This window comes from Myripristis murdjan, chromosome 13 (assembly GCF_902150065.1).
Source record: "Myripristis murdjan chromosome 13, fMyrMur1.1, whole genome shotgun sequence".
NCBI classification, from domain to species: Eukaryota; Metazoa; Chordata; class Actinopteri; order Holocentriformes; family Holocentridae; genus Myripristis; species Myripristis murdjan.
In genome coordinates, this window is record NC_043992.1 from 31,605,562 (window position 1) to 31,623,393 (window position 17,832).

Sequence of the window (17,832 nt, forward strand, 5' to 3'; positions counted from 1 at the left end):
TTTTTTTTATCTAGCATGAGAGCTGTGACGACATTTTCATTTCACTTCCTCACCGTAACAATCAGTGATGCTGATCAGGTTTAGAGACATGTCACACTGAGGAGTATCCCGTCTGTAACGCCTATACATTATGCAAAAATTCTCTTGATGGTTTTTCATTAGACCAAGACTCTGTTCAGTCTCAGTGACTGGCATGCTATTACCCACAATTCCACGGTGCTTGGGATTATAATCAAACAAAGTCAAAGGCAGCGTCTGAAAGAGAAATGTAAACTGCACAGTCTACAAAAGGAATTTATTTTTTGATGCAAAAAGGTGATCTTACTTGTTCATATATCTACATCTAAAATTCCTTTTTTCATAGACCAAACAAGCACAGATTGTTTAAAACACATGAACAGTGATCATAAGGAGAGACTGAGGGAGTTTTAAAAAAACCCCTAGCAGCTAAGTTGGGAGATCACCATGTAAATCCAGCTCAACTGCTCAGCCAGACTACACCATAGTTGCCAAGTCTGCTTATTATAAGCAACTTTTGGCTTGTTTTTTGTAAAGTCGCTTACAAATATTGGTAGTCAAGGGTTGGGGATTTTTTGGGCTTATTTCTTAAGTGTAGTTGTGTATTTGACTTTTCTCCCTATATGTCTAACATTAAATAAAGGTTGACTCAGCTCAATCTAAGCTGTCAAGCATTGCTGTCTGCTGTCACAGCCGTGTGTGTGTGTGTGTGTGTGTGTGTGTGTGCATGGTTTTTCCTCATTGTCTTATTGTTTTCTGGTTGAATATCATAAGTGATGAATGCTATGCAGTTTATTCTTTTGTATAGTCACAGTTGAAAGTGAGGTCAGTTTATGAAGTTACATGTTCATAAGTTTCTGCCTGCATCAGTGCTTTACTGTATGGATCACAGGCTGTTTAGGAGGTGACAGCATATATTTTCCTGTTTTCTGAATGATGCTGAATGATCTCCCTGACCAGGTGGTGGCAGAGATGGGCACATGTCTCACCTCTGTCACCTCTCCCCTCAGCAGTTTATTGACCCAAGCTGCTGCCCTGGACCATATGAGTACAACCAGGCAAGACTGAGTTTGATCGCTTATTTGATTTGATGTCATGGGGGGGATGATATCCAGCAAAGGGCCTGATTCAAACCCAGGCTCCTGCGGCTTAGCCTTAGTATTAGATGGTACGTGCTCTTTGTGGTGAGACACTTGGGTGCAGCATATTTGGTGTGATTTTTGACAGGTTCAATTTGCAATAACTCCACCAAAGAGATTCAAGCATAATTAAAATGTTGCTACAATGCTGGGAAAAGTAATCGAATTACAGCAACATAAGTAATGCTTACTCCCAACACTGTCTCTGTGAGTGTGTGTGTGTGTGTGTGTGTGTGTGTGTGTGTGGCATTGGTGGAGGGAGACAAAGCGTGAATGGAAAGAAACAGAAATTATTTAACAGGCACTGGATTACTGACACGATATTTTCATAATTGAAACCTGATATCAATATTTCAGTTTTTAAATAGGTCTATCATGGTTGTCAAAGCCGGTACATTGCAACTCCTGATCCTGACAACAAGGGCTCATTCACACAGAATCCGGCAGAAACACTCTACCCCCCATTTATTTTAAATGGGGGTGAAGCGGTGAGAAGTTGAGTCAAATTCAGCTTTTGCTGGAGCACATCAGACCAAATGGGCCGACAGCAGATGGATAGGTCATGTAGTGACACACACACAGCCAGACAGCACGACGGCAAATCACCTGATTGTCAGATTCTGCCTGAATGCTGCCAAACAGTGCTTCCCTAAATTTTGGCGACAATGAATGCTGTTCCAATGTATCAGTAGATTGTCAGTGTTGGCTGCTATGCACTTTAAAAATGAGTATTATCATTATTTTTACCACTGATATTTAGCTGATTTCATGATTGGCACTTGTGTGACTTTTTTTTTTTCAGGGAATCTGTCACTTACAGTAATCCAACTGTGAAAATAGCAAATTAGCAATTTAAATTAAAGCTTAAAATGATTAACTGAAAAAAAAACAAACAAAAAAAAAAAAAACACTACGAAAGGCCTGTCTGAAAAGCTGCAGCTGCATTTGTATTTGTATTCTTACAAAAATGCATTTCGGTGTCAGTATCAGCTGTTACCAGTGGAAAGATACTGAATATTGAAGGTTGAAAAACTACTATTCAAAATCTACTTTATTTAACTGCAGCTGGATAGCACTTTATTTTAAAGGTTTATTTGTTGACCAGTAGGCCTCTCTAAAGGTGGTTCTCAAACAACTTGTCAGCAGCACTCTGACAGCTGATATCGTAATCAGACCAATGTGGCAAAGGTACTATTAGATACTGCGCAATAAATAACAGGCATGATTTGAAGAAAATGATTTTCTATTTAAGTCTCTTGCATATTGGAAGTTTCACTGCCAACTGACCTGATCTGAATTTGCCTCTTGATGACCATAACGCCGGGGGGATAATTGCGAGACGACACACAAATTTCAACTTTGAGAAACATGCACAGAAAAAAAAAAAAAACTCATGCCATCTACCTTCTGTTTCAGTGTTGAGATGAGGGATCTGCTCTGGGATTTCTTCAAAACCCCTTTGGAGCTCTAGAGACAAGGAGAGCGAAGTTAGAGTGTGTGTCTGTGTGCATATGTGGACACATAAATTAATGTATGTGTGTGTGTTTACAGTGCATGCATGTGTGTGGATCTGTAACAACCACATTAGCACCCAGTGAGTCACTTAAACCCTTAAGCTGTGCTCACAGCTGGAGGGGCTGCAACACACATCAGCCAATAAACCATAGCATATCTGAAGATGGGAGAGGGAGAGGAAAAGGCACAGAGAGAGAGAAATGGGAGACAGAAGAAAGATATATATATATACAGAGAGAGAGAGAGAGACGCAAGAAAATGAGATAAAAAGTGTGTAAGAGAGAGGCTTACAGACAGAATGGGGTGAAGGGGATCACTAACAAAGTAGGAGTAGAATAAAGAGAATAGGAACCCCCGGTGCACAACATCCACTACATTAAAATGGATGTCAGGAAACCGAAGCGTCTAAGAATAGCACAAGAGGCAGGCAGGGAAATTAAATATTAAGTAACACTGCAGACATTCAGTTTCTCATTACTTTTCGTCTGTTTTTACATGCTTCGGATGAACTGCCACCCACGAGGATGGGGTCAGCGGTCCACGTGGAGTGGACTGAAGAGCAGCACTTGAATAATAATGGCCTGTTTTTCCTTTGTCCTTTTTTTTATTTTTAAAGGTGTGTTTGACTTGTGAGTGCTACAGTAAGAAGTTGCCTCCTTCTTAATTTCCTCCCTCTTCCACCATGACTAATACCATGGCCTGATTTTATGCTCTCTGTCGCCACTTTTTTTTCTTTATCTGTTGACAATAACCTCTGTGCTCAAGATGCAGTAACACACGCGGCGTGCCTGCTGTGCGGGGCCGTACCTGCCGCAGGTTTTTCTGAAGGCCCTGATGCGTGGCTCGCAGCAGGGCTCGGATGCTGAAGCTCTCAGAGTCCTCCTTGTCCCCGATCTGAGACTCCTTGAGCAGAGAGTCCAGCTTCTTCCTGATTTGAGACTCCACCTGGTGATGGCCGTTACTCTGGATGATGAGAAGCAGAGGGTTGGGGGAGAGCAAGGGGGGAGAGAGGGAGAGAGAGGGAGGCAATAGGAAGCAAGAAAAAGATAAATGTAATTTCAACAGAGAGGATATTTAAGGCTGGTAGATGGTGCAGACAAACCTAGATAGATAGATAGTGAAATATATATTGTATATTATATATATACATATATATTTAATTCTATATCTTAAAAAGTCATTATTTTCCTTATTTCAAGGGTTAAATCTTGTTTTTCTCAACTCAAGTGAATGAATCTGCCGGTTGAACGAGATTATCCCAAATTGTTTCCAATGCAGTTTCATTTGCTTGAGCAATATTTCTGGGAGCAACTATGAATTTGTTGAAACAAGACAAAATAAGGCAAACGAGCCCACTGGTATCAAGAGAATGGCACTTGATTTAAGAAAATTCTTGAAACAGCTTGATTTAAGAAAAGCAAGATTTTAACACCCATTATGAGATGAATCAAAGTGACACAACAGGGAGATTTTTTGCAGTGTAGAAATGGAGTGAGGCCAGCAGACTGTGGCAATTGAGAATGCTGCCTGATACAAAAAAGTTAATGATTTACAGTAGCACAGACGTGCAGGAAAATGCTTTACAAATCAGACTGTCTGTCTTTTATAGCCCTTTCGCTGGTGAATGCAGGTGGACCATTAGTGATGTTAGGAGTGACTGCTGTGAAAGCAGACAGTCACCCTGACGTATTTCTCCCTAGTTTAATTATCTCAACAGAAAAAACCTCTCCTCAGTTGGTATGCTGGAAACCTCCCACCATCCCTTCAAAATGGCAATTGTTAGTGGAGCCAAAATGGCATCTGCAGCTTTCTGTCTCCAGCAAAGTCTGGAAGATTCAGCCCATTATTCCACTACACCTTCTTACCATGAGGAAAATAATGAGAATTTATACCCAGTTTAAATGCTGTGACGAGGAGTCTGGATGTATTGTTATAGAGAATAAATGTGGCTTAATAAGAGCTAATAATGGCACAATATCAGGAGTGATCTACATCTGCCAGACATAGGTCTAATGAACAAGCCATGAAATTATGCTCTGGCATGTTTTGCATGTTGCTGCGCTGTTTCTCTATTATAAAAAATAGCGATTTCAAACTCTTGCATGGGAGAAATGTTTGTATCTGCATCATTAAGCATTGATTATCCCGAAACATTACAGCACTGATGATCTATAAAATTTTACGAGCATCAACATTACCAGCCAATTAGTGCAGTCATTACATCTCGCACAACGATGTCATTAGCACGCCATTATCTCGCCTCTGGTTGTGGTGTGTGTTAGCGGGAGGAGGGGAGGGTGGGGGAAATACTTGTGTTTCTAACATTAATCAGTGCCAAACCAAATTAAGAGTTTCAGCTAAACGAAGGCTTTTGTTGCCCAATTAATTTAAAATGGTCTGATTGAAAATGCCAAAGGCATAATAGAACTAGGAGAAGCGGGGTGTGTGTGGGGGGGTGATATGGAGATACTTCTGTGTTTTTATTTTGAAAGTCAATAAATGCTTTGAAAGTGGCAAAAGGTTTGAAAAGTTTGAAATTCTTGTCCTTTCTCTTTGAATTGTGTGTGTCTTATTTATTCAGATCTACTTTTCATTCAACACAAGAAAGACAGCGTGAAAATGCCATTATGATTAATATTCTGGCATCCTGCCTGGGTGTGTTGAGGCGCATGTGAGTGTGTTTGTGTGCCCTGTTAAATGTCTGCATGTGTCTCTGTGTGAATGCATGCTTATGTGTCCAAATGTCTCTGTGCACAGAGGACACTTGGCTGTCTCTTCAAACTTACATTACTGCTCTTAAGCTTAAAGTCGTCTTCAATTTCATCTGCGCTGTCATCGTCGGACACGTCGCCCTCCTCTATGTCCGCTGACAGGTAGGCAGGCAAACGTTTTCCCTGGACAGAGACGGAGAACAAGAGAGGAGGAGAGAGAGAGGATGAGATACAGCATGTTGGGTCTTAAAGGGATGCTACACTAAAATGCCTAATTTTTCATTACAAAGTCGAACAATTTGTTTTGCCGGGGATTCAAACCAACTTTCATATGTAAGAACAAAATAATCCAATCAGAACATGACTTCAGCTTTTATTTCTCCCCACCCGCATTTGATTCACTCTTCAGCTGCACCTGTTGTCCTCCACCAAGCCTCAACAAACATCAGCAGTGAGTAACAGTAACTTTTACCTTGTTAGTTATTAGTTACTATACCCAGGATTATTTACCAGTCTCATATTATATCATATTATATAAAAAAAAAGCGCTTCAGTCCAATATGGAGCTTTAACTGGCGATGGCTGACAAACATGCACTCTGGTGATGTTTCTCTGGTGTATGATGAAGATAGTGCTCAAGAATAATGCTAAATTATATAATTCCTTTTTTTATTGGGTGTACTGCCCCTTTAAGCACGGTATAATTCCTTGCACATCTCCTCCTCCTGAGCTACACATGTCAAAGATACTGTACACTAAAACGCCCACACACACTGGATCACTGAGCAGGTCCAAGGATGATAACACTGCAATGTGCATCTCACTCGTACCTGAGACGTATGGCCATTGCAGATACACATTCACATCAGCTCACACACACACACACACACACACACATGCACACACACATTAAGGTAATCTCTCTCAGAATGAGTGGCTCCTTTCCCAGTATTTACGGACAGAGAGAAAGCTGTTAATGCGGCACAAAAGCACACAAGAGGGAACAGTGAACACACACTCACGCCCACGCACGCAAACATACACACACACACTAATGCAACGTACACAAAAATCACAATCCCTGAGCAGCTCTTTCAGCAGAGTGGAAGCCCATTAGATAGCCATCCTGAAGATGTGAGTGGGAGTTGGGATTTTCTGTGCTTCTCCCTATGGACTCCATTGCGCCTCTCCAGCTGTAGATTAATGACCCCAAATCAATGACAGAGTCACAGCTCCCTGCAGTGCATCGAGTCTCTCAAACCACCACCACACCTAGTCTAACCCCCCTTCACTCCTCGCTCTGCCTGTCCATCACCCCTACTCCATCTTTTATATTGTTTGGTGATCCACTCGTCTCTCACTCCAGTGGGGGAAGAAGAGAGGATATAAACTGCACAGGAGGGCAAGATGAGGAAAAGCAATGGAGGAAAACTGTTAGAGACAAGTAAAAGGGCTTTATAGAAAATCAATAATGCTCTCTCACTTTTGAGAGACCTGGCTAGGGAGGGTCAAGGTGAAAACCCCTTTTTGCCAGAGGAATAATACCGGCTTTCCTTGCGCTGCAGATAAAGTCTGTTTAAGGCTCTTATTACAAAAATCCAATAAATACTGGATGCACTTGATGCTCTGTCTCCCTCTCTCTCTTTGTGTCTCTTTGCCTCCCTTTGCCAGTGTTTGAATAGACTTCCCACAGAGCTGGTGGATCAAGACGAGCGCTAAGTCTCCCCATGCAGGCCTCAGTCTAGTTAGCGCTGTGTGTGTGTGTGTGTGTGTGTGTGTGTGTGTGTGTGTGTGTGTGTGTGTGTGTGTGTATTGAAAACCAACAGTCTGTCACTCTGTCATCATATGCCAGAGTCTCCTCTCTCTCTCCTTCTCCCTCTATGACTAATACCATGACCTAGTTTCACCCTCCCATTCTCCTCTTTCTTCTCCTCGTCTGTTTATTGACAATAATTGCCCACCTCCATACACAGTCCCTCTCCCACCCCCCCCCCTCCTCTGTACAGATTAAGTTCAACACCAAAAATATAAAGAGATAACGAGTACCCTCCTTTGTTCATTCAATTGGAGAAAGGAAATGTTCAAAGGATGCTTTGCATTCACTGACCATGTGCCTGCCCTGATAGTATGTCAGCCTCAGGGTCAATGTCATACAATTCATTCATTCATTACAGATATAAATCGCCCATCCACCCACAAGTACACCCATCCATCCATCTAGCCAGCCAGCAGTGGTGGAAAGAGTACTACAAATTGCTACTCAAGTATAAATATTGTTACTTTACTGATATTTTGAAGTAGAAGTACTGCTGTAAATCTGCTGGCATAAAAATAAAAGTAGCTCATTTAAAATGTTGTCCAAGTAAGAGTTTCTCCATTATGTTTTCAGTAACGTTGTTAAGTGATCTTTTCCACACTGTTATAAGAGGAGATTCTTTTAAAGATGCATTGTGCAAAATTGCCAAGGGTTGGTAGAAGTGAAGATCCTCAAGACAAATGAGGAATTAGCACATAATAGGCTATGTTTTTTTTTTTTTTTTTTCACAATTATTCCACATTGTTTGCCAGTTGAGTCTAAACAGTCCTCACTTCCACTGACCATCTGCAATTTTTCATTGTGCACTTTTTGTTGGAAGCCAGTTCCTCTTCTCATCTTTGCTGACTGGGCTTTTATTGTGAAAGGTTCCACAATCTGTCACTAATCATTTGTTCTCTGTACTGGATGTGATTTAAAATGTAGTGAAGGACAATACTCAAGGAAAATTGTAGTAAAAGTAAAATTACTGACTTTTAAAAACACTCAAAAAAAAAAAAAAAAGCTACACAAAAGCTACTCAGTTACAGTAACGTGAGTAAATATCATTAGTTCACCTCTGACAGTCAGTGATCAGCTTCCTTACTTTTATGAGTATCTTGCCCTGCAGGCTTTGCGGGCTGGGTAGTGTTTTGCAGTCTCTGCTCAGTATATCCCCCAGGTCCAGTTTGTCTCCCAGGATCTCTCGGAGGCACTGAGCGATCTTCTTCTGCTGCTGGATGGTACAGTGGTTTTCTATGGACAGAATCACCGGATATCTGGAAAGAGGATAACACATCACCTGAGTCTCCAAGAAAACAAATAGAACTTAATTGTGAAAGCTTACAAAATGCATTTATTTTGTGCCTGACATTAGTGTAAATGTCATATATGACACCGTTTTCGTCTGCCCCACAAAACCATTTCAGATTGTATCTCTGTTTCTCACTTTTCAATCTCATAGCAGAGAGCCTAGAAAAGAAAGGAAGTAAATGCAACAAGTAATTGCTTAAACACTACTTCTGTGGCATGGTGCGTCTGTGTTTGTGTGTGTGTGTGTGTGTGTGTGTGTGCATTTTCATTTAGAGAGGGTGAAATGACTTATGTCTAGACAGCAACACAGCTCAAATGTCAAGTCTGTCATAATGACAGCTCCCCCTCAGGGGCATCACCCCTACCTCTGATCCCCAAGCGTGCACGCACACACGCACGCGCGTGTGCACACACACACACACACAAAATCACATGCACAAGTTCTACTAAGGAAAACAAAAACAAACTCCAGCATACATTTTCATATTAATACAGACTGTTCACTTTGCTGGCCCTCTGTGGTAAAATAGTGGGCTGGTTAAATGGGCTGTGTAATTTGTGTGCCATGTGAGAGCGTGCACACACTCCGTTTCAATACAGCCCAGGGGCCATTCATCATAGTAACAGGTGGCACTAATGATAAAATATCATCTGAATGAAAAGGTGAGAATGGAGGCTGAAGAGACACAGAGGAGAGAGTGAGACAGAAACAAACAGAGCCTTCAATTCAATAATCTGTCCTTGTTTTCAGCATTAGACAGATCGCTAATTAGACCGATAATTGCATGACAATATTTCCTGATAATTTCCTAATTACCATGTGATGATCTTTGTCTGCGTACAGCATTAGAAAACCATCGGCAAATAAACGTATACCTTTACAAGTTCCTTCACAATGTAATAAACAGCAAAGCTCCTCAGGGTAAATATAGTTAATTGTTAATTAACTTAAGTTATCTGCAGAAATTAGTTCAAACAGAATCGAGTCATAAGTGATTGAATCAACATTTCCAATCCATATGATGCAAAATTTCACAATTCATAAAATGCCACTGGTAATGTAGGCATGGTTACAGTGAGGCAGGTGAGATACAGTGAATGTGCGGTGTGTGGTGAAGTCTTTGCAGCTTTAATTAGATAAATTACCCCCCGCCCAATATTGTAATTATCTATAAATACAATAAACTGTTCTGTAACACAGCTGCCGTCATCGTGACTAGATGGAATGGGTGTCCAACCCAGCCAATGTGGCAGCAGGCAGCTGCATCATTCACCACTTTGTTTGGGTATTGTTGGAGCCAAAAGAGACAAACAGTGGCTCCTCTGGGAGGCAGAGGAACTGCTACTAAGCAGATGGCTCAGTAATAGGTGCTAATTACTGCCAGGAACGCCGTCTGAAAAACCCAAACCTGGCTCTACAAATGTAACGCTTGTTGTATAAATGTTTTTGTCAAACCTGGTGGGGGGGAGGGGCAGTGCTTCCATCAGATTTGTAACGGCAAATTAGAACTTCATGAAAACATTGTGGAGAACTGTTTCGCAGCAAGAAATAATTAGTTAGGCTGCTTGTCAGGTTTGGGTGAGAAAGCCTTTTATGGTGGTTTGGTGCAAGTATATCTCATCCCATTGTGGAACATAAAGCAACACCATTACACTGTACAGAGGACAACAGACAATAATTCTTGTGTGTGTGTTGAGATGGAAATGAGTGAGGCTCTGGTCAACTGCTTCAGGTGCTTCAGGTGCGAACACTGTGTAGTACCACACCAGTTCTTAAGGTTGCTCACTGGCGTTCCTTATTTTAAAAGAGAATTCTTGCCTAAGTATGTTAGAGATCAGCAGCTCTGTGTTCATGAAAGGCATCAATCTGTCGGGCCTTGTCTTCCTATGTCTGGCATGCCCCAGACTTATGGCCTTGGTAGCATGGAGACAGTACGTCTTATCAGTGCCACTAAATGTGACCTACAGCTAAAGAGAAAATTCTTCACATGTATGTGTGCATATGAGCATTAATACACACATACGCACACAACAAAGGGTCAGGAATGTCTTTTTGCCACTTGTCCTGAAGGGTTTTGACTCTAGAAAATGTCAGCAGAAATGACGCTTCAGTCAGACTTATAAATGTGTGTGTGTATTATGAGGTAGAAATAAGTAAAGTGGCCTTTCTGGTTGACATTCTATGCCATTTTTCTCTATAGAACCTGTGGGATAACGAAATGATCTAATCTGTAGCTCTTGGAAAATGTCACTAAAACCACATGCACAAGCATGCATGCTTGCACGCGTGCACACACAGATGCAGAATGTGTTGAGCTTTGACTCACTGGTTATTGATGAAAGCATATTTATTGATGGTTTCGATGACAGCCTTGAAGGTGATCTTGGAGGTCAGGGTGTAGCCGTGCTGGACCACCGGCTCCCCATCAGGACCGTCCCAACAGTCCACTACACAGACAAAACACAGTGATATAAATAAAACACTGTTCTTACCCCTCTCACTTTTCTTACTCGTCTCACAATTCAGTTTTCAACTGAGTGTGAAACGGAGATGGCGAAAGTGTGAGTGTACACATATGTGCATGCACGAGCGTGGAATGGTGGTACACAGCTATTTTGCATTACACTGGTAAACACTTGTTTTAGTGTACAAAACAATGTGAATAAGGGTTGAACAATTAATTGAAATATTATTGGAATCGCAATATGGTCAAGTGCAATATCCAAATCGCAGGAGCTGCAGGTTTTTTTTTGGTTTGTTTTTTGTTTTGGGTTTTTTTTTGTTTTTTGGTAAGGGTGACATGTGTGACAAAACATTGCTGTAAATAAAATATTATCTTGCTATTATGGAGACACCCTGGCCTAAAAACTAGAGTTCTCATATTCTGCCCGAACCCGACCCGACCCGACCCGACCCGACATTTTCGGGTCGGGTCGGGCCTAAAATTTACGTGAATTGGGCGGGTCGGGTCGGGCTTCGGGTTCTGTGGGGGATTTTTTTTTTTTTTTTAAATAAAAAAATAGAATTATGTGTTCTGTTATTGATATGACGTTTCATTTTTATGTGACTGGTGGAGAGAGTGAGAGACTGGATTGGATTTGGAGGCTAAACTTTCAGTGACAGACAGACAACCAGCTGTGCGAGCGCAGCGCAAACAAGTGAGAGAGAGTTGCAGCAGTATCCGGCTGTGCTGGCAGACTCGGCAGCAGGGACGGTTTCTGCTATGGGCAGTGCAACTGCCCAGGGCGCAATCTACTTGGGGGCGCACGAGAAAAAAAAAAAAAAAATCTCCAGTTTTCTAGACTACCGTATTGACCTGCACATGCCGCGGCACCATCAGTCGGCATCAGGCGGGCCGGACACGACACCGTCCGATACCGCGCCCACCCGTCAGGTCTGCCGGATCTGACAGGTGAGCTGCCTGATGCAGGCCGGTGCCGCGGCCGGCTCGCCTGATACCGACTGATGGTGCCCTGGTGCCGCGGCCGACCGGCTCTGCTAAATAATGGCGAATTTGGCGATTTTTTTTTTTCGGGCTTTATCGGGCTGTCGGGCCTAAAGTTCGGCTAATTAGTCGGGTCGGGTCGGGCCTCAGGCTGGCCCAGTCAGGCCCGGGTCGGGTCGGGTCTTAATTTTCAGGCCCGATGAGAACTCTACTACAAACTGCATTTTCCACATGTGAGAAAACATGTTTGTTTGGGGACAGACCCAGCAAAAAGCAGACCATTATCATTTTAATAGCTTTTTCAGTGAAAATGAAATGCAAATTATTATGCAATCATTATCATGTCTACTAAATTGAATGAATCCTATCAACATGCCATAGCAATATGTTTTTTTGTTTTTTTTTTACCTAAAAAATAATTTGTTCACCACTGTTTAGTAATAAACATTCTTGCTTAAGTCCAAGGTGAAGTTTTATATATTTCAGTTATGGGCTGCCTCTCGTCCAATCACAATGCACAGTGAAAAGCACGTGTTTCCTAAGTGCAGATGTGGTTTCTTACCTTCCACGCAGCGGCAGCCGGACTGCAGCACCCAGGCGTACATGTCAGTCTTGGAGTGAGACAGGAGCTGGTCTCCGGTCAGGTAGGTGTTGTGTGACGAGGCGATGAAGTAGTTACACAGAGGCTGCTCCATGTCTTGATTTACCTCGTGGTGCAAAGGATTAAACACATCACAGGTGGGGCTGCGCATGAAACTGGTAAAACCTGGAGAAAAATGTAAATGGAATGGAAAAAACATAATTACCATAAGCACCAAAACAGACATGGATTTTACTGAAACTGAATTGAGTAGTTTATAAATTATGTACTTATATCTCTTTTTGCTTAAAATGAATGTACATTTGTCTTCCTGGCTGTTAAATATAATCTGTCGAGAGCATTTTCAGTAACAGATACAAATTTTGAATTCACGCAGTGGAAAATGAGGCAAAACAAGAAGTAACATTCTTGAAATCTTGTCATGTGATGATCTTGCTGAGCACCGTCTACCAGCCCCATTTGAATTTACCACATGTGCAGCCGCTGTACAACGTAACAGTGACCTCAACAGCGGCTTCATCTGTACCACTTCAAGCTGACATTTAGAGAAATACAAAAGGACAAGGTATCGACAGGCACTTTGTGCTTAAGCGAGTCTTAACAAGCTCAGGTCCTAATGCCTGACTCTCAGTTCTGCGATTTAACTTCACTGGGTGTATTACACATGGCTGACATTTTTAGGTGGCAGAGTATGAAGAGGGAGGAGAGCAGTGGTGAAAATGAGAGGACAATAAAGAACAAGTGGAATGGAAAGTGGATGACAGGGAGGGGAATGAGTGGGGCAAAAAAAGAAGAAGGAAATGGTGAAAGAGTCTGGAGAAGAGAAATGGACACACACACCACTGTTTTCACATTGTTTCACATGAATCCTCAAGTGAACATCACATGGAGTTGAATGATACATGGTCACACTGAACTACACAACACAAATAGGTAGCATTACTCATCACTTTCTAAAAACAGATCCGCATGTAAATCCGTTCGAATGTTACTTTTGCACGTCTGTGTCGGCATTCACACGTACACGCATGTGTGAACACGGATGCACGCGGCGACACGCCACACGCATGTTCACTTTTCCTTTTGTCTCTGTTTCACACACAGACATCTGTGGTTTGCAGGGAAGGCTTCAGACATGCCGGGCTGATCAGCTAGACACACAGTAACACGGTTAGTCTCAATGCCTCCGAGGACAGGATTAGTCTCACCCCTCCTCTCCTCTCCCCCAATACTCACTCCTCTCATCTCTGTCACACTCTCATTTCCTCTTTCCCTCTGTCTTCATTCTGACTCCCCAATTTTCTCACTCTGGCTACTCTGCTCCACACTCACTCCTTCCTCACACTCAAGCTCTGTCCGTCAGTCACACGTTTCATTACATAAACTGACAGGTACTGGCCAAAGACAAAGCACCTGAACATCCACGGTCATTTTGACAAGGTTACAGACCAGAGACAAATCCTGGCCTTGGAGCTCAGTGAGTGAAAACGGCTCTCACACTGACAGGGTGTGGTGTCTAATCCTTGTAGGTAGGAGGAAAGCGGAGAGAGAACACGAAGAGCAGAAAAAGTTCTGATGGGATTTGATCCTTCGCCCACAAGGACACCTGGAGCTCACAGATTTAACAACCTTACAACATGACTATAATTTATTATGCTAATCCCTGATCTTGGCTTTGATTGACAGTAAGAATAATGTAAAAATGGAGCGACAGAGATGTTGATGAAATAATAAATAGAGAGTCCAGCAGTCCAAGAGAATGGCCTAGCAAAGATAGATAAAAATAGACTGTCCTCTGTCAAAAAACAACCCCATAGGCAGTTTACTATGACCTATAGTTACATTTAAGTGACCTCTAGTGTTCCTGTAAATAAAGACACTGTGGTGTAGTAGTGAGGGGGCGATAAAGTTCATGTCAGGAAGCAGGCAGATGAGTCAATCAACATGACTTGCACTCAGCTGACCTGAGTTCAAATCCCATGTCAAGTGAGAGCCAGGTTTGTTTTTAGATAGCAAATGTAATAATAGTGAAGGTTAACTAATGTTTTGTAACCTTAACCATGACCTTTTCCTAACCTTAACCACAACAACAAGGCTTTTCCTAACCTTAACCAAGTATTTTTAGTGAGCGAACTAAAGTTTGTTAGCTCATGGAATAGCACACATGCACTACTTCTTCAGGAAACAGTCGTGTGAGATGTATTCAAGAAATATTACTGCCTAAGTATTATGTTAAATACCCTTCTATGGTCAAATGTATAGATCTTTTACAAACAAACAAACAACAACTATTGTATAAACTTGGCTCTTTTCTCTGTAATGTATTTCCATTGTTCAAATGAAAATGCCCATTGCTGATTAACCCTTTTTTCTTTTTTTTCTTTTTCTTTGTCTTTACCACGAGGTTGTTGAGACATAATGTAATTTGTACTCCACACCACAATTGTGGTCTTTGAGTAATAAATCTGAATCATCCCCGTGGGTCGTATCAGAGGTTTGGAACAGATGGCCTGGAGGATTTGTTGAAATACAAGATGGAGAGCAAAATGTGGAGGAAATGGAAAATAAAGGGGTGAAAAAATACAAAGGGAAGAAGTTACCCTCAATTCCCATGACGCCTTTTTGTTTGTTCTCATCGGACACCTCAAACTTGTCAATGATGTCTGCGCAGTACTCTGGGGTCACGTTGGTCATCTGCAGACAGGAGAGATGGGACAAACCTTTAGGAATATGAAGGAACATGCATCGACGCCTTTAACTTTAACAAATAAGAGTTTTTCTATGCCAGTGTGGATGGCATTAAATGTACAATCGTTAGCAGCACAGAATACACAACTAATGCCAAGTGCAGTGTGGAGAAAATAAATATAGCAGGAAAACATAATGGCAATCAAAGGTCAGAGAGACATGAGAAAGTTGTAACATTATTCTCACTCTCACTTTTATGTATCACAAAGAAAATGTTGCCAACTGGACTGTTGTGCAGTCATCATACTGGTAAATGATGAATCTTATCTGATATTAAACTGTTATTTAATATTATTATGTGCAATATATATATATATATTGGGTGAGGGGGAGAGTGAGGGCAAGAAGGCAGTAAATGAGTGAATAATTGCTATTAGAAAATGTAGAGACATATGTATTACATTTGGAATAATATGAGCGATGTTATGGTCATAAAACAAAAGAAACAATAAAGTGGTCAAAAAGAAAGCTAAGAGAAGAAGAAGAGAAGAGGATAGTGACTCCCCAGACACAAACTAATCATTCATGTGATAAACTGGCTTTAGTGGAAGAGATTCCTCTGGGCAGACAGCTGAGACGATGTGAATAACAAACACTCCAGAGAGGACAGGGGGAAACGGAAATTTAATCTGTGGCAATCTGTGATTTCCAGTCCAAACTAACAATTGGCAATAAAGACTAGGCCGATTTGAAGACTAGATCGGCCAATCAGGGGTCTTCTCTGTGCTGATGAGGGAGGAAAAAAGCTCTGGCTTGGAAAACAAATCTGGCTGAACCTCACTTTAAACCCATTAATCTCCGTTTTCCGTTCCCCGGGGTGACCTCTAACCTTTTGCTCACTGCGCAGGAAGTTGGCCAGCTCCTCGGCGGTCAGGTGGTCCTTCCTGTCACTGTACGCCATCATCAGCAGGAACAGGTCCCGTCTCAGCGACATCATCCTGTAGAAGACCGAGAACTCCTCGTACGTCAGCGTGCCCTGCTGGTCGTCCGTGTCCGCCTCCTGTTTGGGAGAGAAAGTCACACATCACAAAGCAAAATTATGTTTCTGATGCTTGTATAACAGCTGCTGTAAAAAGGCTTCATGAAACTCTGCACTCTGCACTCGTGGCATCCACAGTGTGATCCTGCAGCTCTCGTACGCTGAGGACAAAACCAGTAAGGACGAGTGCGTTTTGGCACTGCCCTCATCACATTTTCAACAAACCGTGACTTCTGGGGTTGCTTAAAATAGTGACCGCTGTCAGAATTTGATTGCCCCCATGCCAGTACTTTCACATGGGCTGCACTCAACTGAACTCCAGCTGTGCCATTCATTTAAGTAAAAATAAGACATGAGAGAAAAGCAGATAGCTTAAAATAATGGTAATGGTAATAATAATAACAATAGTTGATGATTTCACCAAATTGTACTTGCATTCAGTATCAGCATGTTGTTTTCTGAAAAGGCCTAAGTCATGACAATGTCAAAATCTAGAGGCTTATGATAATATTGTGATTCTGGGCTAAAATCGCCAGGATTGTATTGTTATTAAATCCGAGAGTATAAGAAAAACGATTTTTCTGTGTTTTTTTTTTTCTGGTACATTTGTGATTTCATAATTTGAGAATTTTTGAGTTCGTTTTCTCATAAATTTGTGAGTTTTTTGCTCATAAATTTAGAATTTTAATCTCAGAGAATATCCAAGTTTGGGGTTTTTTTGGTCATTTTTTTCCCTTTGCATAATGTTTTTTTCTTCCTACAGTGACCCAGTCTCTGACATATGGGCATGCACAAAAAACCTGAGGAGTGGCTGCAGCAGTTTGTTGACATCCCGGCGTTAACAACCAATGCAAGTACAAAAATATCTTAACGTCAAAAACTGTACGAAGGACAAAGCTGAGTGACAAAAATCTGCATTTTAGGTGACCAAAAGCGGCATTTTCACATGGACGGAAGGCCAAAATGCAAAGCAAAAATGCATATTCAAAAAAAAAAAAAAAAATCACCTGCATGGATGTAAAAGAGAAATGACAATTTCATTTAATGTCACAGATATTCTGAATAAAAACTACTTAGATGCAGCTTCCTCCCATGTATTCCAAAGAAGAGCTGCAGATAAAGATGTACAACTGTTTCATTTTGCATAATTTAAGGGAAAACCGACCAACCAGTCTGTAACATATCTGTGATATCTAATGCCAAAACCCGACTCTCTCCCATTTTTCCTTCCTATCTCTTGCTCCTCTTCTTTCTTTTATGACCACAAATTCACACAACCAAGCACATATCATGTAGCAGTCTTTATTTCACAAAACACATAACCTCTCTAAGTGATTTTTCCCATTTTACCTCATCTCTCTCTACCAGTTGCCTGAGGATATGCAACACAACTCACAGCTCGTTCTGTCCTGTCACCTCACACTTTCTGCTCACTGGGATCCTGGTTCTCATATTACCTGCATCTCAGGGGGCCCCATTCTGCTCCACACCAAATCTAATAATACCAGCTAATGCCTCCATCACGCTCCCATAATGAGCTTTCTCTGGGCGTCAGGGAGTTGATCAGTG

General features: G+C 41.7%; 1 protein-coding gene across 5 annotated transcripts in view; it reads right to left on the bottom strand.

The window, feature by feature from the left end:
• plch1 (phospholipase C, eta 1) overlaps positions 1-17,832 on the bottom strand; it is a 53,709-nt gene that overhangs the window by 14,740 nt on the left and 21,137 nt on the right. For all 5 annotated transcript variants that reach the window (XM_030066618.1, XM_030066617.1, XM_030066620.1 and 2 more), the window contains exons 5-12: positions 16,114-16,284; positions 15,137-15,230; positions 12,498-12,701; positions 10,817-10,937; positions 8,284-8,455; positions 5,459-5,566; positions 3,480-3,635; positions 2,562-2,624 (exon numbers count right to left, since the gene is read on the bottom strand). In XM_030066618.1, coding sequence (XP_029922478.1) covers positions 2,562-2,624; positions 3,480-3,635; positions 5,459-5,566; positions 8,284-8,455; positions 10,817-10,937; positions 12,498-12,701; positions 15,137-15,230; positions 16,114-16,284 — 1,089 coding nt within the window. The remainder of the gene's footprint in view (positions 1-2,561; positions 2,625-3,479; positions 3,636-5,458; positions 5,567-8,283; positions 8,456-10,816; positions 10,938-12,497; positions 12,702-15,136; positions 15,231-16,113; positions 16,285-17,832) is intronic.